The following is a 25,687-nucleotide window of genomic DNA, read 5'->3' on the forward strand; positions in this document are numbered from 1 at the left end:
TGAGTGAGAACCATTTTTCGTATTTTTATCGCAAAGTGAGGACATTTTCCTGGTCCTCACTTTTTCAAATTCCGTTCTTGGGACAGAGGTTAGGTTTAGGACTGGGGTATGAATTGAGTTATTGTTAGGGTCAGGGTTAGGTATTAACTGGTTAGGGTTAGTGTTAGGGTCAGGGTTAGGTATTAACTGGTTAGGGTCAGGGTTAGGTATTAACTGGTTAGGGTTAGTGTTAGGGTCAGGGTTAGGCACTAAAAATCAAGGAAAATGAATGGAAGTCAATGGAAGTAACCGAAAAGTCCTCATAAAGATAGTAAAACACGGGCGTGTGTGTGTGTATATGTGTGTGTGTGTGTGTGTGTGTGTTATCAGACAGGCTGTTGAGCTCCTCACATCCCGTGGCCTTGAGGATGACCATTTAGGCGCCTTCGCTTCTTAGTCTTGTTGCTTATTAAAAGTTTAATTTCCCCTTCATGACTCTTCCTGTTTTACCAAATATTGCTCTGAAAATAAGTCACCTTCCATCAGCCAGCTGACTGGCAGTACACAGCAGGGAGAGACAACCTTAATCACTGGCACCAAAACTTGACTAACTTCTGAGAATAAAAAATCCCAAAAGTGAAACCATCATGATCGTTTTGTGTTTCAGACTCATTTGATCCAAACATACCTGAGGAGGGACCATCAGCGCCCCCTCCTGGCTGGCTGGAGGACATACATGGATACCAGGGCCTTACAGAAGGTGAGGCTACTGGCTCTGTTGCTCCATAGATCCATGTTGTGAGTAGTAAACGGATCTTGGATAGTAGAACTGCTCAGAAAATGGGTTCTGGTCTAAATAAATGGGCCCCCGTTCCTTAATAATGGACACAGGTGCAGAATGAGTGTTTAACCTTAGAGTTTATTTAACAGTAAAACAAGCCCTGAGATCTTCTAGCCAGATGGTCTTAGCGCAGCCGAAGGCCAAATTAAGGCGCAGAGGGAACCAGGCTTTTACTGTGGCTCCGAGTCTCTGGAATAAACTGCCTCTAGAAATTCATAATGCTGAAAACTCACTTTTTACATCGCCTTTTAACTCACGTTCAGTTTGAGTCCATCAGAGCAGGTAGGTTGTGATGATTATATGTTTCAGCTTTGGTCAACATTAAGTGTTGTTGTTAAATGTGCTCTCTAAATAAAACTGACAAGCATCCAGAAGCTGCTGCTGCTGCTGCTGAAGGGAGAGAAAGAAAAACAATATCCTGGATCTTTTAAGGTGCGTTCATGTTCTTGAGAACATCTCCAGTGGAGCAGAGCCTGTTAAGTCGGCTCTTTGTTGCTTTGAAAGAAATCTCTCTAGCCTTTAGTTTTGAATAATGCATTTTTTCATTTATTAATTTACTGCCTAATGTGAACCAAAGGAGCCTCACAGAATTACAACAGAACACTTGGTCACAGATGTGGACCTAAAACCTCTGGAACCGAGCTGCGCTGCATGTGTTTCAACAATAACGGCCCTCACATTATGGCGGCGATGCTGACTCCTCTCTCTGAGTCACAATATCAGTTCCCTTCACCTGTGTTGATGTATAGGTCCAGAGGACGAGGAACCGTTATACCCCCCGCCCCCCGCCTATAACCCCCAACCTGACCTCAACAGGAGCACCTCAGTCCCCACCATCAGGTAAAACCAGACCAGTGTGTGTCTGATGAGAGCTCTGAATGAGATGAAAGGTCAAAATGTTCTTCTGTTCTTCTGTAGAGTCCCGTCAGTATCGGAGGACGTGGCCCGGGAGGCTCTGCTCAAGTTTGTGGAGTCCAAATGGAAGTACAGCTCCAAACCAGCCAGAAACCTCACGTTCAAAGATCTCAAACCTGTCATTGTTTACAGGGTAAACATGAGAGTAAAATTCAGAGTCATGCATCTCCTTGCAATAGAGGTCCACATAACATTGAGCCCAGAGAACAAGTTGTTTAACCAGCTACTGGAAAATAAAATAAAATTCATTATTTTCATCTCAACAACCAGGTTTTCTAGTAAAAGTTGCTTTTGGCTGCTTAGCTGTAGCTTCGTAGTGACTTCACCGCCATAATACCTCCTAAAAGTTTGATTGTTGAATATGTTAAATACACAGTCAGCCTGAATAAATTCAACTGCAGTCCAGGCAGTCCTTAACCATAGGCATACAGTAATAATACTAAATGCGGTACAAACTGTCTCCATCCTGACGAAACGAGACGAGAAAATGTATTTGAACTAAAGATCAGCAGATCAGAAGGTTTCCTAAAGACAAACATTTAAAGATGATTTATTTTTATTAATCTTGTAAAGTACTTTAATGATTATTCTTGTTACTGTCACAAAACTACAGAATAAAAGCTCACTGTGAGGTGGGTCATGTGCCGATAAACTGAGAAGGACCGGACACTATAGCAGCGAGATCTGAATAGGGCTGAAAAACAGCACCATCACAGAACACAGACTGGTTACTGTTTGTTAGCCTTAAAGTGTGACCAACCACAGTAAACTGCATCATCAGAACTAATCCCCAGAAATCAGAAACCAACGAGCATTCAGGGAACATTTCAGACTTTACTGCAACATAAATCCAACGTTCTATCATCTCCTCTTCTTCTGTAGTATCGACTGGAGACCTACACCGAGACCAGAACCAGCGCCTGGCACTTTGAGCCCTACAACGGTAAACAAAGTCAAAATGTATCTGGTGTCACACCGGATCTGATGCTAGCAGCGAACTCAGAACAGCTGGGGCTGATGGGAGCGTTGGTAGACCTGCAGGAGATTCTGTTCAGTTTAATAGCGCTTAGAGGTAGCGCTTCCACATGTCCAAGTTTCTTCAAAGAGTCGTTGTAGATGTTGATGGCTGTGGCCAGGAAGGACCTCCTGTAGAGGTCTATGGTTCAGCAGATCTGAAGAAGCCTCTGACTGAAGGCACTCAGGGCCTGATCTTCAAAGATCCCAAATAGAGGGTGCTAATTTGCGTGTACTATAAATACATTGCACGTGCAATAATTCAATTCAGTTTGTTTATAGAGCCCCAATTCACAACACGTCGTCTCAAGGCTCTTCACAAAGGGTTTGAATGGTGCGGGTTGTTGGGGAGGTTAGATTAAACTACTGAGTGTTAGAGTTTGGCCATTTTAGAATGGGCTATGTGTAGGGGTACTAAGTAAAATAATAAACTGATAAAGTTTGTCCATCTAGAGCCCACTGATGGTCATTGTTATACTAAAAACCACAAGGATCGGGATACCTCCCTCTGTCAGACTGATTATAATCATTAGAAAAGAGAAGGGGTCACACAGGTAGCAGAAATGGAGGGTGTGTTTGGACCTCAACCATAACTGAGCCGGTTTAGGCTAAACCTGACTCCACCTTACTCCAACCAACAGGGAGGGAGGAAGACTACCTCCCTGATAAACTAAGCCACTCTAACTATAAGCTTTATCAAAAAGGAAAGTTTTAAGCCTAGCCTTAAAAGTAGACAGGGTGTCTGCCTCACGGACTAAAACTGGGAGCTGGTTCCACAGGAGAGGAGCCTGATAACTAAAGGATCTGCCTCCCATTCTACTTCTAGAGACTCTAGGAACCACCAGTAAACCTGCAGTCTGAGAACAAAGTGCTCTGTTAGGAACATATGGACCAATCAGATCTCTGATGTATGATGGAGCTAAATCATTAAGGGCTTTATATGTGAGGAGGAGAATTTTAAATTCTATTCTGGATTTAACAGGGAGCCAATGAAGGGAAGCTAAAATAGGAGAAATATGATCTCTCATTTTAATTTTCATCAGAACTCTTGCTGCAGCATTTTGAATCAGCTGAAGGCTTTTAACTGCATTTTGTGGACATCCTGATAGTAAAGAATTACAATAGTCCAGCCTTGAAGGAACAAATGCATGGACTAGTTTTTCAGCGTCACTCCTGGATAGGATATTTCTATAAGTGGGCTTGTTGCGTGGAATCTTCAAAGATTGCTCATGCAATGAATATTAGGTGCAAAACAGGTGCCGACCGCCCAATTTAAATGAGGAAATTGCGTGTGCTACTGGCTGGAACAAGAGGAAAAGCAAACAGATCCTTTGCTGTGTTGCTGGAAATATGCAGGGATTGTTATGCTGCATCATTCATAATGATGCAGCATAACATCATAATGAGTTGCTGATTTTTTTCCTTCTATACCGTTCGACCCTTGCCTTTCTGGACTGTTACACATAGTTAACTTCTTTTGTCGTGACGAGATTATTTCTCTATCTTGCTCGACGTAACTCGCAACAACAAAAGGAGTTTTTATATCATGGCTTCTGTTTGTGATTGGCTCCAGAGCTTAGATAGTCCTGCATAGAATCCTCTATTCTCATCTATTTCTATTATATTTATTTTTTCCAACCCAAATCTGTTGGCACATGTACAGAAGATTCTTTCTCCACACCATCTGTCATTCTATCTACGCCTCCTTCTGGCCAAAGACAGCAGACATTTTTGCATCCCAGTTAGCACCTGCATTTCAAACGTGCTAATCCACACGCTAAAACTGCACCGCGATCTTTCAGGTTTGGGAAATCTCATTGCGGGTGGTAAGGGATCACATTTACATATCCTCCTCGCATAGATTTGCGCGTTTGGTTCATTATCATATGTTCAGCATATTCATGAAGGCAGACACACTAAAAAGTTTGTGCCCACAGTTCTGCTAAAATTTTGCAAACGCAATCCGATCACCACGTTGTTTGTAGATAAGCTTTGCTGACGCCAACAGGTTTGCGTGTGGTTTAGTACACGCAAACCTTTTGAAGATCAGGCCCTCTGTTGTTCTACTGCAGTGCTCAGGGTTGTCCGTCATCTTCATTTTATGAAGCATCTTTCTTTTCTCAATCATCTACAGAGGTTCCATAGCAGTCACCAGAACAGAACCAGCCTTCTGCATCAGCTTGTCCAGCTTGCAGTCATTGGTTCTGATTCTCCTGCCACAGTAGATGATGGTGGAAGATTCACTCTTCACAACAAACTTGGAGAAGATCTCCAACTTCCTTTTTTGGATCTTTTGAAAGATGATAGTGAAACTAAAGAAATATGACATCAGCCTGACATTTCCCCAAGACAGACAGCTGGAGAAAAGGAAAATATTTCATGCTGGACACCTGAAGACGTGAAGAATGAGATAAAGAACATCTTCAAGTCCTTATGGCAAACCCTTATAGGTGCTCAGAGAAGAAAAGGAGATGTGGGAGGAGTGGGAAAAGTTAATTTTAGAATTGGTTCTGAAACAGTGTGGCGGATTTATTCTGAGCTCAGAACTGAAGTCCAAACACAGAAAGCAGAGGAAGAAACGTTCTTTATTTGGTTTTTAAACAGGTCAGATGGTGGATGGTCCACAGTACGGAATGAGTCCTCCACCCTGGGACATCCCGGTATCGCTGCCTCAGATGTACTCCGACAAGGTGGAGAAGATCCGAGTGCCGCACTCGTCATTTGTGAAGGTTCAGCTTGTCATCATTCCAGCTGTGCTCGCTCCCTGGATCAGCTGGCAGCGTGTAACAGCCAGGTGTGTTTGTGTTTCAGGTGTGCCATAAGTGCCAGGGCTGTGGAAGAACCCGTTGCGCCGGCTGCTTCGGCAGAGGCATGGTGAGAGGGTGCCTTCAACAGATGGGTTTTTATTACTGAACAATGGTCAGAAGGTTTCTGATTCAGTTCAGTGACCTGGAAGTTCATCTGCAAACCTAGAGGAGTTCACACTGTGTCAAGTCAGGCACCCATACCACCATCCCACTGTTGCATATGTGGCCAGTGATGCAGGAAGACATGCTGCCTTCAGTAAATAACCTTCCAGCATCAGCTTTGTATGTTTTTAACTGTAGTATACACCATGTGATCTCCAGGGAAGCTAGGATGCCATGGAACATTTTAACATGTAGGAGCAGAAGCTCTAACACGTCATGTACACCACCGGTGCTGCAGCCTTCACCCACCAACTGCAATGATCTGTCTGCACTGATCAAGATTCACTGCTTAAAACTGAAGTAACACTGGCAGCACAACCTACTTTCTGATCTATTTGGCTAAAAATAATCAGACCACCCGGTGGCACTCTCACAGCACTGAAATTTTATTTTCTAAAAGGTCAATTAATCCTTGCATATGAATAAAATGAGAAAAAACAACATCCTGGCTAACGTAAGTTTCCCTGAACATTAAACTCAAGAACCTCAATTCCAATACACACACACTATTCAGATCCCCAGCACATCAAAAGGACACAGATGCTTAGAGGACATGATGAGACTTGATGTTTCACAAACTCCTCTCCATTCTCTCACAATTAGACCTGCATAAAACACGTTTTCACTACAATAGCTTGTGAGTGCGATGAGGGAAGGTGGCTTTAATTTAGCACCATGAATGGTCTGCTTTGACTTTATAACTTCGGTCCATTTACTGGACCTCTCTTGTGCAGAGCAGGCACAGGAGAACCTGGTGTTAAAAAAAAAAACTCTTCATCTGATCCATCCTTCCCAATTTTCCTCTCTTCCTCCACCTCTATCACTATTTAAAGCCAAAATTATTCATACCCCTGGCTTTCATGTTTGTTGTAGAAATGACCTAAACACAGAGTGACGAATAGAAATGCCGAGTGGAAACAGATTGAGGTTAATAAATTAAATGACTTTAAAAAACTGAGTATGGATCAACTGGAGCACGGAGAACCCAACACAGAGGAGAAATGATGAAGGACAACAGGTGAAGAGGAACAGAGGAATCTGGAAGGGATGTGAGGAAGCTGACCAGCTGATAACTACTGAGGAAGAGGGTAAACGACATGAAAACCAGGAGGGAACTGAACACTAAACCCAAAGCTAAAGACTTAACATTAACATGAGAGTCCAAACTAAATGGACAAAGAGCAAAACACAAGAAAGAACTGAGGAAAGTAACACAAGGAAAGTAGCAGAAAACTTTATTGACAATAATAAATGACCTGAAATAATAAAAACACAAGAACAAGTTAGAACACAAAAGTGCCTATCTCCAGCGGTCATCAGGCATGAGGTGCAGTACACACTGGACAGATCACCAGTCCATCACAGGACAACACAGAGATGCACACCATAGCTAATGACAGTGACATGCAAACTCCTTGCAGAAAGACCCCAGGCCAGGATTCAAACCCAAGACCTTCTTGCTGCAAGGCAGCCATAAAACCCCAAAAGAAACATGTTAGTCTAATGAAAAGATTACTGTTATCTGCCAGGAGTATGAATAATATTGGATCTAACTGTAAGAAATCAACATAGATATAAAGAAAAGCCTTAGGCAGTAATTTCACACCAGATGGCTCAGTATCAGATATCTGAAGGTAATGAGCTGATTCCAGACCGGCTGACTCCAGGCCTAATGTTGGTCTGGTCCATCAGAGCCTTCAGCTGTTGTGATTATCTGTGCAGAAGGTTCTGTTCACAACCCAGAACTAACTCCAACTCTCCCCTGGTTTCTCAGAAACGATGCACTTTCTGCCACGGTCACGGTCGGGCAAGAAACAAACGCTGCACTTCCTGTCATGGTCGAGGCCGCAAGAGGTGAACAACCACTTCGTATACCTTAATAATTTCATTCTGAGTTTGTTTTACTGTAAACTATTGTAAAGCAGGGTTTTAGATTTGGTCATGAGGCCCAAAACGTCTGGTAAAGAAGTTTTAGATGTGATTTTGAGAACGTTGAGACTTGCTTCACTGACATCTGGATAAAGCAGGCAGCACCTTGAGGATCATGTTCTCTGATCCTCAGGCCTTCAAAGACAATTTAACCTGATTTATTGTATCAGAAACTCCAGAAGACTCAGGTGGAGGCCTCAACGATCTCCTGGATCAAAGACTACCTGAGAAACAGAGCACAGATTTGGTTTTAGGAGGTCATGTTGTACCTAGAAGGTAATATTAGAGGAAGGCTGCTGAAGAAAAACCTGGAAACTGATCTTAACTCTCTGCTCATCAGTTCTTTAAAACATGCAGGTTTTTTGATCTGATCAAACCTGTTTGCTATAATATTAAAAGAAAATCAAATTCTGGGTTTGTTTGGTTGCAACAAGGTCCTTAAACTCAAATCAACCCGAATAGAACCAGAAAAAGCCGGTTTGGAGACTTGCTGGTTCCTAGGTTGTTCCTGAACATCTTCACCAAGTTTCTTTTTATCTAAGGGGTCAGTTTGGGTCAGAGAAGGAAAACAACGGTTCAAATGCAGCATTAAAATCCTAAGTGAGCAGAAACAGGACCCTGGTGTTCAGGCATCACTCCCCCTACTGGAACCTGGTGGTAATACCAGCAGATTAACTGGTTTTAAACAATTTTATCACATTAAGGCTCAAATTCATGCACATTGAAATATTACCCATAACTAAATGAAAAACCACAGATCCTTTGACATTTATTAATTATACTTTAGTTTAAAAATAACTAAACAGTATATACTTTTTTTATCAATGAAGACTTTAATTTGAGGAAATATTGAAGAGGTTAGACGGCGTTTTATCCGCCTAAATTGTTGGACTGAAGTTTCTCTTGTCTGAATCTTTTATTTCAAGTCTCTCAGTACATGTTTGACCATTTTCAAAGCCAGAAGCACAAGCTGTTGCTGAAGCAGGGAAGTTTATCACTTTTATTCAGATGTTGGAGAGTCAGAGTTCAGCTTCTTCTGTGCAGGAAACTGAAGCCCAGAAGCCGCAAGAGAGGAAACTCCATGTTTTTATACCTTAATAATTTCATTCAGAGTTTGTTTTACTGTTGTAAAGCAGGGTTTTAGATGTGATCATGAGGTCCAAAACGTCTGGTAAAGAAGTTGTAGATGTGATTTTGTGAACATTGAGACTTGCTTCACTGGCATCAGGCAGCACTGTAAGGATGATGTTCTCTGATGTCCTCTGGCCATCTAAAACAATTCAGCCTGATTTATTTAATCAGAAACTCTAGAAGACTCAGCTGTAGGCCTCAACAATCTCCTGGATCAAAGACTACCTGACAAACAGACCACAGTTTGTGAGACTGAAGGGTTGTGTGTCTAACCAGGTAGTCAGCAGCACTCTGTACACCTCAGACCTCCAGGACCAGACAGACTCCTGTCATCTGCAGAAATACTCAGATGATTCTGCAGACGTTGGTGGATCAGAGATGGACAAGAAGATAAGTACAGGAAGCTGGTGGACCACTTTGTGGCATAGTGTAGAAACAGCCATCTCATCTTGAATGTGAATAAGTGAATAAAAAGGAGATCGTCGTCATAGTCTTCTGCTTTATCCGGGACCGGGCTGCAGACTCAGCAGAGACGCCCAGACGTCCCTCTCCCCAGACACCTCTTCCAGCTCCTCCAGGGGAGTCCAAAGCGTTCCCAGGCCAGCAGAGAGACATAGTCCCTCCGGCGTGTCCTGGGCCGTCCCCTGGGTCTCCTCCCGCTGGGACGTGCCTGGAACACCTCCTGAGGAAGGCGTCCAGGAGGCATCCGGTATAGATGCCCGAGCCACCTCAACTGGCTCCTCTCGATGTGGAGGAGCAGCGGCTCTACTCCAAGCCCCTCCCAGATGGCCGAGCTCCTCACCCTATCTCTAAGGGAGTGCCCAGCCACCCTACGGAGGAATCTCATTTCAGCCGCTTTTATCCAGGATCTCGTTCTTTCGGTCATGACCCAAAGTTCATGGCCATAGGTGAGGGTAGGAACGTAGACCGACCGGTAAATCGAGAGCACATCGACCCTATTACTGCGGCAGCCGCACCGATCCGTCTGTCGATCTCCCGCTCCATTCTTCCCTCACTCGTGAACAAGACCCCGAGATACTTGAACTCCTCCAATTGAGGAAGGAACTCCCTTCCAACCTGAAGAGGACAAGCCACCCTTTTCTGGTTGAGAACCATGGCCTCGGACTTGGAGGAGCTGATCTTCATCCCAGCCGCTTCACACTCTGCTGCGAACTGCCCAAGTGCATGCTGTAGGTCTTGGCTAGAGGGGGCCAGCAGAACCACGTCATCTGCAAAAAGAAGAGACGAAATCCTCTGGTCCCCAAACCAGACCCCCTCCGGCCCTTGGCTGCGCCTAGAAATCCTGTCCATAAAAGTTATGAACAGGACCGGTGACAAAGGGCAGCCGGAATCCAACATGCACCGGGAACAGGTCCGACTTAGTGCCGGCAATTCGAACCAAACTCCTGCTCCGCTTGTACAGAGACCGGATGGCCCCTAATAAAGGGCCCCCGATTCCGTATTCCTGGAGCACCCCCCACAGGGCACCACAAGGGACACAGTCAAATGCCTTCTCCGGGTCCACAAAACACATGTGAACCGGTTGGGCAAACTCCCATGAACCCTCGAGTACCCTGTAGAGGTTATAGAGCTGGTCCAGTGTTCCACGGCTGGGACGAAAACCGCACTGCTCCTCCTGAAGCCGAGGTTCGACTATCGGCCGGACTCTCCTCTCCAATACCCTACCGTAGGCCTTACCGGGGAGGCTGAGGAGTGTGATCCCCCTGTAGTTGGAACACACCCTCCGGTCACCCATCTTATGAAGGGGAATTACCACCCCAGTCTGCCAGTCCAGAGGCACTGTCCCCGACCGCCACGCAATGTTGAAGAGCCGTGTCAACCATGACAGCCCCACAACATCCAGAGACTTGAGGTACTCAAGGTGGATCTCATCCACCCCCAAAGGCACTCCGCACTACCGCTCGGCCCGTAGGCTGAAACGACAGTCAGAGATCTGTCCCCTACCCGAATGCGCAGGGATGCGACCCTCTCATTCACTGGATGAGACCCCAGCCCGCAGCCTCTCCCCATGGGCCACTCCAGAGTAAAAAGAGAGTCCAGCTCCTCTTAAGGAGATGGGTTCCAGAGCCCACGCCGTGCGTGGAGGGGAGCCCAACTATTTCTAGTTGATATTTCTCAACCTCCCGCACAAGCTCAGGCTCCTTCCCCTCCAGCGAGGTGACATTCCACATCCCTAGAGCCAGCCTAAGCATCTGGGGCTGCCAAGGTCTCCACCTTCGTCCGCCACCCAATCCTCTTTGCACCGGTCCCTCATGGTTCCCTACACTGAAACACACTCAAACCCCTCCTCCACGTTAAGGTGGCGGTTCAAGGAGGGGATTGAAGGAGATGATTGTAGATTTTAAGAGAAACAGGAATAGGTCAAACACTATTTCCATCATGGGTGGGGAAGTGGAGGGGTTGGAGGAGTATAAATACCTCGATGTTCACCTGGACAACAGATTGGAGAGGAGATGCAACTGTGAAGCCATCTACAAATAAGGGACAGAGCAGACTGTACTTCTTCAGGAAGCTTAGGACCTTCAGTGTTTCCCGCAAGATGCTGCAGATCTTTTTTAAGTCTGTTGAGGAGAGTATGATCTCTTCTGCCATCATCTGCTGGGGTAGCACCATCAGAGCCAGGGACTTGAAAAAGGTCAGCAAGCTGATAAAGAAGGGTGGTTCTGTTCTATAGACTCCTCTGGAACTTATGGAGATCATCCTCTTCATCAGGCTGACCCCACTAAATCATTTTTGTCCCCTCAGATGATGTTCTTCTGCTCTCCTTTCTTCTGCCATGTGTTCTCCTGTAGATTCAGTGACTTGATGTTTCTGTTTCTCCTTCTGGCCTCCAGGTGTTTGAGGTGCCGTGGAGATGGCTACAAGACCTGCTCCGTTTGTCACGGTGCCCAGAAACTGCTGCACTTCATCCAGCTCACAGTCACATGGTGGGTTAGTTAAACACACACCTACTTCCTCTACATTGGTTCAGACCCGTCTGGGCTTCACTGTTTCTGTCTGTTCATGACTTGTTTTAGGAAGAACAACATCAGTGACTTCATTCCAGACCGGCAGCCGGACTTCCCAGACAAGAAGTTTGAGAAGGTGTCTGGAGACCCATTCTTCATCGATGAGAATGTTCTGGTAAAACAACCCTTTCCTTTCTGCCTGAATCGGTAATCTACCAGCTTCCCCCTGAGACCTCCAGCAGCCAGAACCTGCTTCTCAGGTTTTATGCTTTGAAACTGATCATGACATTAAAGATCTTCAGCTGGAAGATGAGTGAAATCAGTGGTTCGAAATAAAGTTTTTTGATGAGAAACGGTGACGTGACCGCTTCAACCAAACAAGGGAGCCATCAGAGTTTAGGGGTTCTGTTAGAAAAGATTAAACTTATTAACCTTCCTAATCTTTCCTCTGTTGTCCTGCCAGGTGTATCCGATCCAAGGTTTCCCTGATCAGGAGATCTGTGATGTTTCCACCAAACTGATTCATGAACATCTCTATCGCTTCACTTCCACCAGCCGCATCCTCCAGCAGGTACAAAACTACATGCAGACATTTTCAGGACATCTGGTGCTTTTATTCTCTGCATCAATGTCAGAGTTTTTCAGACTTTATTAAAACTAAGTCCACTCTCTGATCCTACAGGTCCTAGAACCTCCTTCAGCTGTGGTTCTCTGTCTGACTACTTTAGTCTTTCACATCTTTGTGGAGTTCTGATCCACTCTTCTTTCCAATCTTGCTTGAGTTTACTGAAGTTCCTGCTCAGCTCTCTGAAGGTCCCACCACAGCATCCCAGTCAGGTTGAGGTCTGGACTTTGATTCTTTAACTTTTCAGTTGTTCTGTTGTAGACTAGATGCTGAAATTTGGAACAATGTTCTGTTGATGACCCAGTTATAGAGAGAAGAGGCTTTCTCCTTCAACCCTTCTAAGCATCCACACTGGTTCAGTGATTTTCTATCTGTCCTGTCATGACCTTTAACCTGCTAATTAAGGCCTGTAGAGTCTGAGATGGAGCTCTTGGGTTTTTGGTCATTCCTCTGAGCTTCACGCTCTGACATTGGGCTGGACCTGCTGAAACGTCCACTCCTGGAAGGATTGGAAGTGCTCCGAGATGTTTAATCTCTATTCTAGATGAATAATCTTTCTCTCTGTAGAATGATGGACTTTAGAGAGTTTGGAGATTACCTTTTAACCCTTCCCACTGTTATTTTATTTCTCTTCAGTCTAATTCTGCTGCAGTCAGGGACCTTCTGAGTCTCCCAGCATGCTGTGGTGGGGTTTATGTTGCTTTTTACAAACCTGAGCGTTAGGTTTGAGTGACGCTGACATGATCTCCATCTGTCCTCCACAGCGTCAGACCATCGAGCTGGTGCCCCTCACTCACGCTTTTTACTCGTACAGCGGGAAGGACTACAGCTTCTTCGTGTACGGGATGGAGAACAAAGTGTTTACCTCCAAATATCCCACCACCTGCACCATTTTATAAGCTAACCATGGCATCAACATACAGTATATGCACATACATATACCCAGATCACTACTGAACCACCACTGTACATACAGACGTTGTGTGTTAGGCATTTATTATATTAGAGGGAGGCTGCTGAAGAAAAACCTGGAAACTGATCTTCACTCTCTGCTCATCAGTTATTTAAAACATGGAGGTTTTCTGGTCTGATCAAACTTGTTTCTTCTAATATTTAAAGAAAGGTCTGGGTTTGTTTGGTTGCAACAATTTCCTTAAACTCAGATCAACCCAAATAGAACCAGAAGAAGCAGGTTTGGAGCCTTGCTGATTCCCAGGTGGTTCCTGAACATCTTCACCATGTTCACCATGAACATCTTAGGGGGTCAGTTTGGGTCAGATGGAGGAAAAAAACGGTTTAACTGCATTATTAAAATTCTAACCTGAGCAGAACCAGGACCCTGGCGTTGAGGCATCCCTCCCCCTACTGGAACCTGGAGGTAATACCAGTAGATTAACTGGTTTTAAAAATAACATTAAGGCTCAGATTCATGCATATTGAAATATTCCCCACAACTAAATGAAAAACCACAGATCCTTTGACATTTATTAATTATACTTTAGTTTAAAAATAACTAAACAGTACATAATTTTTATCCATGAAGACTGATTTTAGGAAATATTGAAGAGGTTAGACGGCGTCTTATCCGAATCGTTGGATTGAAGTTTCTCTTTTCTGAATCTTTTATTTTAAGTCTCTCAGTACACGTTTGACCATTTTAGAAGCCAGAGGCACAACTTAAAAAGTTACCTTACATCCAGGTATGAAGGATATAATGAAGGATAACATGAGACACATGCTTTATTTAAAGGAGAACACATCTACTGATGTCTCAGCCCAACAAATGTACAACATAATCCAGTAATTATAAGAAATATTAGTGTAGTTATTTTTGGCTGAACCTGTTTATCACCAAAATTAAATAAAAAACTTCCTCTTTAATTATTTTCTTACTTTATTAGAGCTTTCTGTATTTCGGTCTGATTATGATGTCAGTTTCTAACATCCTTTATATCAGCATCAAAGTCAGACTTATTTGGTGTGATTTCAAACAGGGCTTTGACTAGGACAGTTAGATTTAGTTCTGTGGTCCATCCATGTTCAGAAAAGTTAGTTATACCTTTTGTTTTAGTTGTAAATATGTTTTATTTCAACGTTTTCAGATGAAAAAGTTGCAGTTTTGAGCAGATTTATTATTTCTGCAGCTGGTTTATTGTCACACATTCCTCAGGGTTTATTACATCTTTATTCTAAAACAGTGATGCAGAGGAAGCTGGTATCCACAGGGACTGAATGAAATGTTAAACTTTACCTGTTTAATGTTGAATATTTTAACGTTTAGTTCATTAAACCCTAAAATTGGTCTTTGAACACATGAATTTGTTCTTTTCTGTTTTCCTGCAGGTCTATAAACAGTTTACAGCTTTTTTCCAGTTTCACTCAGAGGTTTACGACCATCATCATCATCAGCATGAAAGCTAAATTAATTTGTTTGAACTGAGAATTTAACATACATCTCTGGATAATTAAAAATAATAAACGGTGTTTTCATTTATAGTTGATTTTCTCTAATCTATGCAGGGTCAGAATTATACATACACTAATATTTGGTTAAATGTCCATTAGCAGGTTGTCCTGGACCTCAGTCCTTCTGGTACCGTTCTGGTGGATGTTCTGTTCTTGGCAGAGTTACTTTAAATAGTTGAGGTCGGGTCCATTCCAGAAGCTTAAGGTTAGGATCTATTGTCCTGTTGGACCACCAAACATCTCAATCATTTGAGATGAAGCTGAAGAATTTGAAGCTAGTTCTTACTAGCACTTAGTCTAGTGCAGCACCACCATAAGTAGCTTAACAGACCTTGGCATAATGCTACCACCACCGTGCTTCACAGTTTTACAGTGTTATTAGATTTGAAAGCCTGACCTGGATTCCTCCAAACAAGCTTCTTGTCATTGTGTCCACACAGATCATCAAACGTTTCTCCAGAAGTCATTTTGCTGTTTCATGTAGGCAGCTGGAAAATTTTAGAGCAGCAGCCTCTTCCCACATAAAGGTGAAACTGCCTTCACTGTGGACAGGGACACTGGTGTCCCAGCAGTTTCCAGTTAGGTGGAGGTCTGGAGCCTTAGTGGTTTCCTGGGTTGTTCCTGGATATCTTCAGCAGTTTGCTTTCATCCTGAGGGTCAGTTTGGGTCAGATGGAGGGAAAAACGGTTCAGATACATCATTAAAATCTCAACACTAATATAACCTTCAGACTGGAACTGTAGTTACAGTCGTGGTGAATTTCTAACCCTCCTACTCTGAAAGCAGCTCAACTCACCCTTTTTCTCCAGTTTTATATTCTATTGTATCATAATTTCTTAAGTTACTCCACGTTATCTGGGTCCATAAAGGAAATATTCTAATGTTTTATCCCTGCTGCTCTGACTCTAAATGAAAATGTTTGTTGAAGAATGTCAGATCAAATTGTTAAATTTCTCCTAGTTTATGAGAGCAAAACAGCTTTTATGTCTTTTATTGCTTGTTGAAGGGTTTCCCATTTTATTTAACATGAAATCATATATTTGTACTGTTTATATTTGACTGTAAGACAAATAAACTTATATTTTCTACATCCATAAAGAGAATCTGTTGCTTTATTTTGGCTAAAAACACTAACTTTAATATTTACCTAAAGCTTATTTTAAATAAAGTGTGTGTTTCTCATTATGTAGCGTATATTACTGCTGCATTCAACTTCATCAACATCCTTTAAAAGGGAATCATTATCATCGAGGTCCAGATTCTGTAGAACCTGGTGCTCATGAGAGAAAAGGGAATCATTATCATCGAGGTCCAGATTCTGTAGAACCTGGTGCTCATGAGAGAAAAGGGAATCATTATCATCGAGGTCCAGATTCTGTAGAACCTGGTGCTCATGAGAGAAAAGGGAATCATTATCATCGAGGTCCAGATTCTGTAGAACCTGGTGCTCATGAGAGAAAAGGGAATCATTATCATCGAGGTCCAGATTCTGTAGAGCCTGGTGCTCATGAGAGAAAAGGGAATCATTATCATCGAGGTCCAGATTCTGTAGAACCTGGTGCTCATGAGAGAAAAGGGAATCATTATCATCGAGGTCCAGATTTTGTAGAACCTGGTGCTCATGAGAGAAAAGGGAATAATTATCATCGAGGTCCAGATTCTGTAGAACCTGGTGCTCATGAGAGAAAAGGGAATCATTATCATCGAGGTCCAGATTCTGTAGAACCTGGTGCTCATGAGAGAAAAGGGAATCATTATCATCGAGGTCCAGATTCTGTAGAACCTGGTGCTCATGAGAGAAAAGGGAATCATTATCATCGAGGTCCAGATTCTGTAGAACCTGGTGCTCATGAGAGAAAAGGGAATCATTATCATCGAGGTCCAGATTCTGTAGAACCTGGTGCTCATGAGAGAAAAGGGAATCATTATCATCGAGGTCCAGATTCTGTAGAACCTGGTGCTCATGAGAGAAAAGGGAATCATTATCATCGAGGTCCAGATTCTGTAGAACCTGGTGCTCATGAGAGAAAAGGGAATCATTATCATCGAGGTCCAGATTCTGTAGAACCTGGTGCTCATGAGAGAAAAGGGAATCATTATCATCGAGGTCCAGATTCTGTAGAGCCTGGTGCTCATGAGAGAAAAGGGAATCATTATCATCGAGGTCCAGATTCTGTAGAACCTGGTGCTCATGAGAGAAAAGGGAATCATTATCATCGAGGTCCAGATTCTGTAGAACCTGGTGCTCATGAGAGAAAAGGGAATCATTATCATCGAGGTCCAGATTCTGTAGAGCCTGGTGCTCATGAGAGAAAAGGGAATCATTATCATCGAGGTCCAGATTCTGTAGAACCTGGTGCTCATGAGAGAAAAGGGAATCATTATCATCGAGGTCCAGATTCTGTAGAACCTGGTGCTCATGAGAGAAAAGGGGGTCACATACTTCCAGAACTAATCTCTCTCAACCTGAACCCAAAGGATCCCGACATCATCTAAAAATATTCACTGAGGAATGAAGTTTATGAGCCTGTCTATTAATGACAGATGATCCAAAATCCAAAGAAAATCTGATACCTTCAGTTCAGAAAGCCTTGGGACTGCTGACCAAGACCAGGGGAGTCCTGTTCAAGTCCTGGAGAGCTGCTGTCCTGCACCTTCTAAGTTCTGATGAGCGAATTTAACCATTTAATTCAAGTGTGTTAGAGCAGGGATGCATCTATTGCACCTTAATGCATCTGTTCTTTGTCCATACCTGCTTATTCCTGCAGTGTCGCAGGGCCAAGGTGGCGCTGTTGCATAGGCAACAGCGCCACCTTGCAGGCCTGATCAAGAGTTTCCAAGATTTTAAGAAAAGTCTGTCTGCTTAGAAGAAAACATGATGGACAAACTGATGAGATAAAGATAAGTTGTTGAATTGCAGAAGAGCCTGTTGGACATTGGCAGAAACTGGGAAGTGTTTCATGGCCACAAACCAAATTCAACTCTGCTGCTCAACCCACAAATACGTTTTCTTATTAATGCGTCACAATTTAAGCCACAGATGTTCACAAGTCATTTTTTTCCAAGTGTTTAGGGCACAAGTCTAAGTCGAGTCTGAAGTCTTCACTTTGCGACTCAGAGTCTTAAACCTGAGTCTCCGTCTCTGAGTTAAGGAGAAATAAAGGTTTTCCAACAGTAGAAGTAATAATTGTCTTTACTTTTTAGACAGTCAGACATTCGCACCATGAAGGAGCAAAGAGTTGGATTCACGTCTCAGAGCTGCCATGAAAGTAATAAAAGCTAATCAGTAAAAATAGCCTGAATGAAACCTGTATGACACACAGAAACAAGGTCATCCGTCCGTCACAAGCAACAGTTCAACAGCCTCAGAATCTGGGAAGAAGCTGTTTGTCATCCGGTTCTGGCCCGGATGCTGAGGAGAATCCGCTCTGAGTGACGGGGGACAGTCTATGAGCAGGGTGGGTGTGGTCTTTCACCATGCAGGTTGCTCCATCCCTGCATCGCCTCTGGTAGGTGTTCCAGAGAGCTGCTAAGCTGGATCAGCTGCAGCACCACACCGTGATGCAGGAAGCTCGGGGAGAAGCTCTTCCTAATGTTGGAATCCAGCCCCGCCCTTCTCAGCTTCCTCAGAAGATACAGCTTTTTATTCACCTTCTTGATAACACTGAAGGTGTTTCCACACCATGTCGAGTGCTGGAGATGTGAACCCCAAGGTATGTGAAACTGGTGGCCATCTCCATCGCTGTGCCAAAGATGAGATTGTTCTCCTTACTTAAATATCTCAGTTTCTCCACTGTTTCCTGTTGGTGATGAGCCCCACCACTGCTGCTGCATCCCCAGTGAGCTGAGGACACAGCCCTGTGGGGAGCCACAGTTGATCAGTGAAGATGTCCTGTAGTCTCTAAAGACTGAAGTCTGTTGATGAAGAAGTCCAAAATCCAGTATCCAACATCAAACCATCTCCAGTTACTGTTTAAAACACCGAGCTTCAATCTGATCAATAAGGTTTCATTTGGACTTTATGTTCTTCATGCTGAGAACATCAGAGCTGCTGTTTGCTCACTGAGATCTTCATCGGTAAGATTGTTGCTTGATTCCTTGTGGCGATGTATGGAAACATCTTGTCAGTGAAGGTGTGTGTGAAGGTGTGTATGTGTGTGTTAGTGTCCAGATCAGAGAAGGACAGCTTTCCTCTGTCCCAGTCCAGATTCACTCTGATCCTCTGGAGCTTCTTCTGTACTGAGAGAACTGTGCGAGGAGCTGGTGGAGACCATGCTGAGTATCTACCTTCATTGAACCATATAACCAACAATCCAGACTCTATGATTCCCTTCCTCTGGACAGACTCTATCACACCCAGTTCCCAGCCTCCACTGTCTCCAACATCTACATCCCAGCTGTGGTTCCCTGAGTTAAAGCCCTCAGAACTCAGGACAGACCACCAGTAATCAAACCTCTCTGGATTACCAGGAAGCTTCTGTTCCTCTCCTACAGTCACACTGGTCAGATCTTCAGACAAGAAGAGTTCTGAACCAGCAGTGTTTGGGTCCAGGATGAGAGGAGTGTAGGACACCATGTTCTTCATGTTGCTCCAGATGTTGAAGGCCAGGTTGCCCAGATGTTTGGCCTGGTCTATCAGAGCTCCTGAGGGCAGCTGTGGACCATCCAGCAGGGGGCAGCGCTGGACTCTTTCCACTGCAGCCTTGTAGTTGTGCAGGAAGGAGACGTCTTCAGCTCTCAGCTCCTCCTCTGTGGCTCTGACTGTGGCTGAAAGAGCTGTTATCTCTCTGCTCAGAGCCTCCATCTTCTCCTTCATCATCCCACTCTTCTGCTCCTCTTCCTCCCTCAGTGCAGCCAGCCTGGCCTCCTCTTCCTCTGCTAGAAACTGATGAAGCTTCTTAAACTGCTCCTTAATCAGCCTCTCTGTGTGTCGGGCCTGGACCTTCACGTGTTCTGCTGTCTGATTAAACTCCTCTTGAACTTTCTTCCTGAGCTTCAGGATCTTCTTCAAAGGTTCCAGAGTTTCCTGAAGGTTCTTCTTGTGTTGCTGAGCAGCTTCATTGATGGGTCTGAATCTGTGCTTGGTGTGTTTTTCTGAATCTCTGCAGACGACACACACTGGCTGCTGATGGTCCAGACAGAAGAGTTTGAGCTTCTCAGAGTGCAGACTGCAGAGATCCTCTGAAGATCTCTGGTCTCTCTGCTGTAAGAAGGTCTCACACAGGTTCTTCAGAGCCAGGTTACAGGGTGGTTTATCCTTTGAAGATCTCCTCTTACAAACTGGACACTCTTGTACTGGTTTCTCTCTCCACCAGTTCTTCAGACACTCCTTACAGAAGCTGTGGCTACAGGACAGAACAACCGGATCTTTGAAGATGTCCTGACAGACCGGACAGCAGAGATCCTCCTCTAATCTGGAAGCCATTTAGTCTCTGAGTGAAGCTGAAAACACAGAAGGTCCAGTCAGTCATGGCTCCCTCCCTCCTCCACTAACGTCCCTCAAAGTGACTCTGAGTGTTCTTGGTCCAACTCACCTTCAGTGTGTGGAGCAGCTTGAAGCAGCAGTGTTGGAGGTCTCCAGGTTCCTCTCCTGCAGCTGGACTCACTCAGAGGAAGCTGCTGGTTTGGTCTGAAGGTGGATCTGATCCGTCTGTGAGTCTCTGCAGGGACCAACGATCACAAACTGCTTCCTGCTGTAGTTCAGGTGTGTCAGGTAAGGGGCGGAGCCTAAACCTGTTAGACCTGCTGCTACATTCCAAAGTCCTTTATAATAGCGTCAGTGTTTCTTTAGTAAAATGGGTTTTAATTCTTCATTAGCCTCCATCAAAATATGTTGCTCACTTGGAGTGAACTGCACTGCTCTCGCTTTATCCATTGCGGCATCAGTGAATCTGTGATCGATCTCATGGCCTTTTGAAGAAAGCTGTGGATGCACATTTAGCTGGATTACTTTCACCTGGCTTGGCCTTGCTGAAACTGATAAAGCCAGGATGCACTGACCACGCTGCATGGGCGATTATGTTTCAGCTGGCAACAAGTTATTTAACCCCAAATGGAGCAATGAGTTGTTTCTCATTTCTTAAACAATCCTGTGGTCGTGGAAAAGATGTCAGTCTGTTTCAGAAGGGTCAAATCACTGGCATGCATCAAGCAGAGAAAACATCTAAGGAGATTGTAGAAACTACCAACATTGGGTTAAGAACTGTCCAACGCATTATTAAAAACTGGAAGGATAGTGGGGACCCCTCGTCTTCGAGGAAGAAATGTGGCCGGAAAGAAATCCTGAATGATCGTGATCACTTAATTGTTTGGTGAAATCAGATCGAAGAAAAACAGCATTAGAACTCCAGGCTGTTTAACAGTGAAAGTTAGAGCATTTCCACACGCACAATGCAAAGGGAACTCAAGGGATTGGGACTGAACAGCTATGTAGCCTTAGGAAAACCACTAATCAGTGAGACTAACTGGAAAAAAAGGCTTCAGTTTGCTAGGGACCCTAAAGATTGTACTCTGGAGCAATGGAAGAAGGTCATATGGTCTGATGAGTCCAGATTCACCCTGTTCCAGAGTGATGGGTGCATCAGGGTAAGAAGAGAGGCAGGTGAAGTGATGCACCCATCATGCCTAGTGCCTGCTGTACAAGCCTGTGGTTGTATGGAAGCAAATCATTACCATATTTAAAATGAAAAAGCATTTCCAGAAATGCTTTTTCATTTTAAGAATGTGGCTGCATTATTTGACTCATAAATAAAATTAGTAATCAATCATCCTATTTGCATTTGCATTTTCTTCTTCATGACTGCACATTTTATGCCATAATTAAAAAGAAAACAAAGCAGACATTGCTTTTTTGTTTTCGTGGTCTGCCCGCAAAGTACTGCCCAGAACTCGAAAACGAAAAAGCATTCCGAGCTGCGGGCGCAGAAGAGTGACGTCAGCAGCCGCTCTTCCTCAGCTCCCTACTGACCGAGCTACCCATCTTGTTCAGTAGGGGGCGCTGTGCACATCTGCATTGCATTACATTGCAAACGAGCCGAGAAATTGATTGAATATTTTTATTTTTTTTATTATTAAACAAGCAGTATACAAAAACTTGTAGAGGTACAAAGAACGTTGCAACATAGGTATAAAAAGAAACACAGAACATGGGGCTAAGACTAAAAACAAACACATAAACAGTAAGGCAACTGAATAGAAATAGAGCTGGATTTAAAACAAAAGAAAGGTAGAGATATTGGCAGTTACTTTTTTTGTATAAACGGATTTCAAATATTTCAGTGATGTGTAATACAGTTTAAATTGATTAAGAAAAAAATCAAAACAAGGAGTAGAACCTTTCCATTTACAGCAGTGTATATGATATTTAACAAGCAAGAAAACAATATTTGCCATGTCAGATATTTGACAATCAAGGTCATCAACATAGTATAATATGTGGTTGATGGTTTATCTCTGGGGTGTCTTCGATTTTAAGGGACAACCAGTTTTTAATGTCTCTCCATAGTTTAAAAGAAAAAGGACAGGAAAAAAAGAGATGATCAACGGATTCTTCTGGATATTCACAAAAGGCACAACAAGTTGAATCAAATTTAAATCTTTTGTGCAAAAATTCTGCCACTGGGTAAATATTGTGAGAGATTTTGAAATGAGTCTCTTTAACCTTAGGTGATATCGGCCATTTCACATACTTGGAGAACGCCTTCTCAATTAAAGACAAATTTATTGTTACCAAGATATTATTATTGTAATCATTGAATAATTTAGATTTGAAGGCAGTCACAAGCATAACATTATTGCATTTTCTATCAGTCACACTATATTCTCCAATCTTCAGTTTGGGTAAAGATGAAGTAATACTTGAATATCTTAAGGTGTTTTGGATGAGATGGATCAGAGCTACAGGAAAAGCTTTGCATACATTTAGATACTCATTGCAAGTACAGTTCAGATTAAATTTTTTGGTAAAATCTCTATGATTTAACAAGACACCATTACTATCCATTAAGTCAGTTATAAACAGAATGCCTTTTTCATACCAGTCAGTTTTAAAAATAGATTTTCTATTTATTAGTATTGATCTGTTATTCCACACTACGGATCCATGTGGGGTAAAATTGTGGGTAAATATCATTTTCCAAAAATGTAAAACTTGTTTATGAAAATTAGACAGTGAAATAGGAATCTTGGTTAATTCAAAATCACATTTGAGCAGGAAATCCAAGCCACCAAGGCTTTTAAATATAGATTTAGGGATATGAAACCACATTGAGTTGGAATGAGACAAATAAGTCTTCAGCCAATTTATTCTAAATGATCCAATCAGAGCCTCAAAATCTAAGGCTCTAATTCCTCCCTTATCATAGTCTTTAATAAGATGAGATCGTCGTAGATAGTAAGTTTTGTTCCTCCAAATAAATAGAAAAATTATTGAATTGGCGTTCTTAATATTTTTGTCAGAGATGAAAGTAGAATGGCATGGATAAATTAATTTGGACACTCCTTCAGCTTTGGATAGAAGGGTTCGTCCAAAAATAGTCAGATCTCTAGTTAACCAACGGTTCAAGGATCTCTTCATATCATCCAAGCATCTTCCAGTGTTTTCCTCCTCTCTTCTAATAATATTTTTTGAAATCAATATTCCCAGATATTTAACTTCGGACTTAACTGTTATGGAGGCAACAGACTCGACAGAGCTGGAATGGATCGGCAGAAGTTCACATTTATTAATATTAAGAGACAAACCAGATGCTCCGGAAAACATTCAAATGGATTTTAGCGCGATGTCTACCATAGTTATATCTCTGAGAAAAACTGTTGTATCGTCCGCAAATTGACTTATCTTGAATTCCTTATCAAAAATTTTAATACCATGCAAGTTAGAATTTTTTATAATTAGTAAGGAAAGCATTTGAGTTGTTAATATAAATAATTTAGGTGAAATTGGGCAGCCCTGCCTGATTCCTCTTGACATAGAGAAACTAGGGGTCATACTCGTTCCCAGGGAAACTGAGCTACTTATGTTATTATAAAATAATCTGATTATATTACAACATTTCTCCCCAAAGCCAAAATATTTTAATGTTTTTATTACAAAGCAGTGTTCCAGTGAGTCAAAAGCCTTAAAGAAATCCAAGAATAAAATAAAACTGTCACTATCAATAAAGCTACAATAATCAATCATATCAAAAATCAGTCTAGTATGATGATGGATATTTATTCCCTTTAAAAATGCTGATTGGCACTCATTAATAATCGTTCCTAATCCACTGTTTCAGTAACGCTACCATTAATGATTAGTTTCCCAATCTTCTTTTTGGACTGTCTCTGCCTCTCTAAACTGAAAAAATATGAAGAGTTCTTTTCGCCGTCCTCAATCCAGCGAGCTCTGGAGCGAATGAAAGCCCCCCATTGTCTAGTTGAGATTTGAAAACATCCAGCTGACCCAGCTCTTCATACAATAAAAATTATTTTGAACATAGAAAATGAATATTGCCAGTAAGTTGGGATTGTTTCTGTCTCCTCAGCTTTGAAGCAAGTTTGCCAGTTATCCTAACATTAAATTTAAACCACTCCCACTTATTTAAGGGAGACAAATCCATTACTGAAATATCCTTAATGAGGAACAGAACTTCTGAACAGAAAGTTTTATTATTCAGCAGATTACTATTAAACTTCCAAGCAAAGTTTGAAGACTATTTAGATTTATTCAGAGAGAGAAACAAAGTAACTGAACAATGATCTGTAAGAGGAGCCGCTGAGATTTCACAACTTGAAATATTATTTACCAGATTATCAGGGATTAACCAGTAATCTAGCCTAGAACATTGGCCATTTCCGGATGGACTGAACCAGGAGTATTGTCTGGTATTAGGATTTTTAATTCTCCAGCAGTCTGTCAAATTTGTATTAGAAATTAAGTTTACAAAAATACCGTTATAATTATGGTGCTGCCCATGAGAGGGAAGACGATCAATCGATCCATCTGGAGTTACATTAAAATCTCCTCCTAAAATAACCTGATCAGAGGAATATTTTATTTTCCATTGTTTTATCATCACTCCGAGGTCAGCAAAAAATATACTATTCATTGCTTTATTATTATATCCATATACACACCAAAATTATCTTATTTCCATCAATCTCCACTGATATGCTCCAACAAAGAACCTGGGAATTTATAAAACATAATCATAACCCCAGCTGAATGCGTCGTACCATGACTAAAATAAATTGGATCACCCCATTGAAGTCTCCAGAATTTAGCCTCTTCACTTGATGAATAAGTTTCTTGCAGAAAACAACAATTTACCTTTTGCTCCTTGCAATAAAGAAAAATAGCCTTACGTTTAACAATATTTTTTAAACCCCTAGTATTAAGTGAAAGTAATGACAACATGAAATAAACACAGTAGTTGTGCAAAAACTAACCTCAGGTGAGCAGGAATGAGATAACATAGCCAGGAACAACTATATGGAATAATGCAATAGCCCTTTAAACAAATACAAACATAATATATACTATACCAGTGGGAGTAAAAAGAAACTGGCGGTGTAATTAGTCAGGGACCACTCTTCTATTATCGATCAGGGCGAAACCTTCTTTCAGGTATGCGCGTTTGCCTCCTGGCTTCCTGAACCAGGGGCCACAGCTTAGCCCGGGTGATCTTGTCCTCCTTAGAAAAGTCCTCCTTGAAGCTGATGTGCATTTCTTTACAAACATTAGCATCTTTGGATTTCCACCAGACCTCATCCCGCATGGTTCGCATCCTGAATTGAATGATCACGGCTCTGTGAACGGTGTCGACCGTATCACGCAGCTGATCCACTGAGACAGGAATAATCCTAGTGA

The 25,687-nt window shown here is 42.6% G+C and overlaps 2 protein-coding genes across 3 annotated transcripts in view; one reads left to right on the forward strand and one right to left on the reverse strand.

Annotated features, from left to right (window-relative positions):
- The window catches only part of LOC124856514 (protein SSUH2 homolog), a 24,226-nt gene extending 8,290 nt beyond the window's left edge, over positions 1-15,936 (forward strand). The window contains exons 2-12 of one of the 2 annotated variants that reach the window (XM_047347006.1): positions 647-739; positions 1,570-1,660; positions 1,739-1,868; positions 2,618-2,678; positions 5,354-5,478; positions 5,561-5,623; positions 7,493-7,572; positions 11,634-11,726; positions 11,817-11,922; positions 12,211-12,318; positions 13,137-15,936. In XM_047347006.1, the coding sequence (XP_047202962.1) occupies positions 647-739; positions 1,570-1,660; positions 1,739-1,868; positions 2,618-2,678; positions 5,354-5,478; positions 5,561-5,623; positions 7,493-7,572; positions 11,634-11,726; positions 11,817-11,922; positions 12,211-12,318; positions 13,137-13,271 (1,085 nt within the window). In that variant the 3' untranslated portion in view covers positions 13,272-15,936. The remainder of the gene's footprint in view (positions 1-646; positions 740-1,569; positions 1,661-1,738; positions 1,869-2,617; positions 2,679-5,353; positions 5,479-5,560; positions 5,624-7,492; positions 7,573-11,633; positions 11,727-11,816; positions 11,923-12,210; positions 12,319-13,136) is intronic. The other variant, XM_047347007.1, reaches the window with a different exon arrangement.
- A 2,077-nt stretch (positions 15,937-18,013) lies between these two features.
- Positions 18,014-20,672, reverse strand: LOC124856512 (nuclear factor 7, ovary-like). Its single transcript, XM_047347005.1, has 2 exons — positions 20,373-20,672; positions 18,014-20,280 (listed from the first exon to the last, which is right to left on the reverse strand). The coding sequence occupies exon 2, from the start codon at positions 20,261-20,263 to the stop codon at positions 18,881-18,883; it is 1,383 nt and encodes a 460-aa protein (XP_047202961.1). The 5' UTR covers positions 20,264-20,280; positions 20,373-20,672; the 3' UTR covers positions 18,014-18,880.
- Positions 20,673-25,687: the final 5,015 nt, after the last annotated feature.

This window comes from Girardinichthys multiradiatus, chromosome 20, assembly GCF_021462225.1.
Source record: "Girardinichthys multiradiatus isolate DD_20200921_A chromosome 20, DD_fGirMul_XY1, whole genome shotgun sequence".
NCBI lineage: Eukaryota > Metazoa > Chordata > Actinopteri > Cyprinodontiformes > Goodeidae > Girardinichthys > Girardinichthys multiradiatus.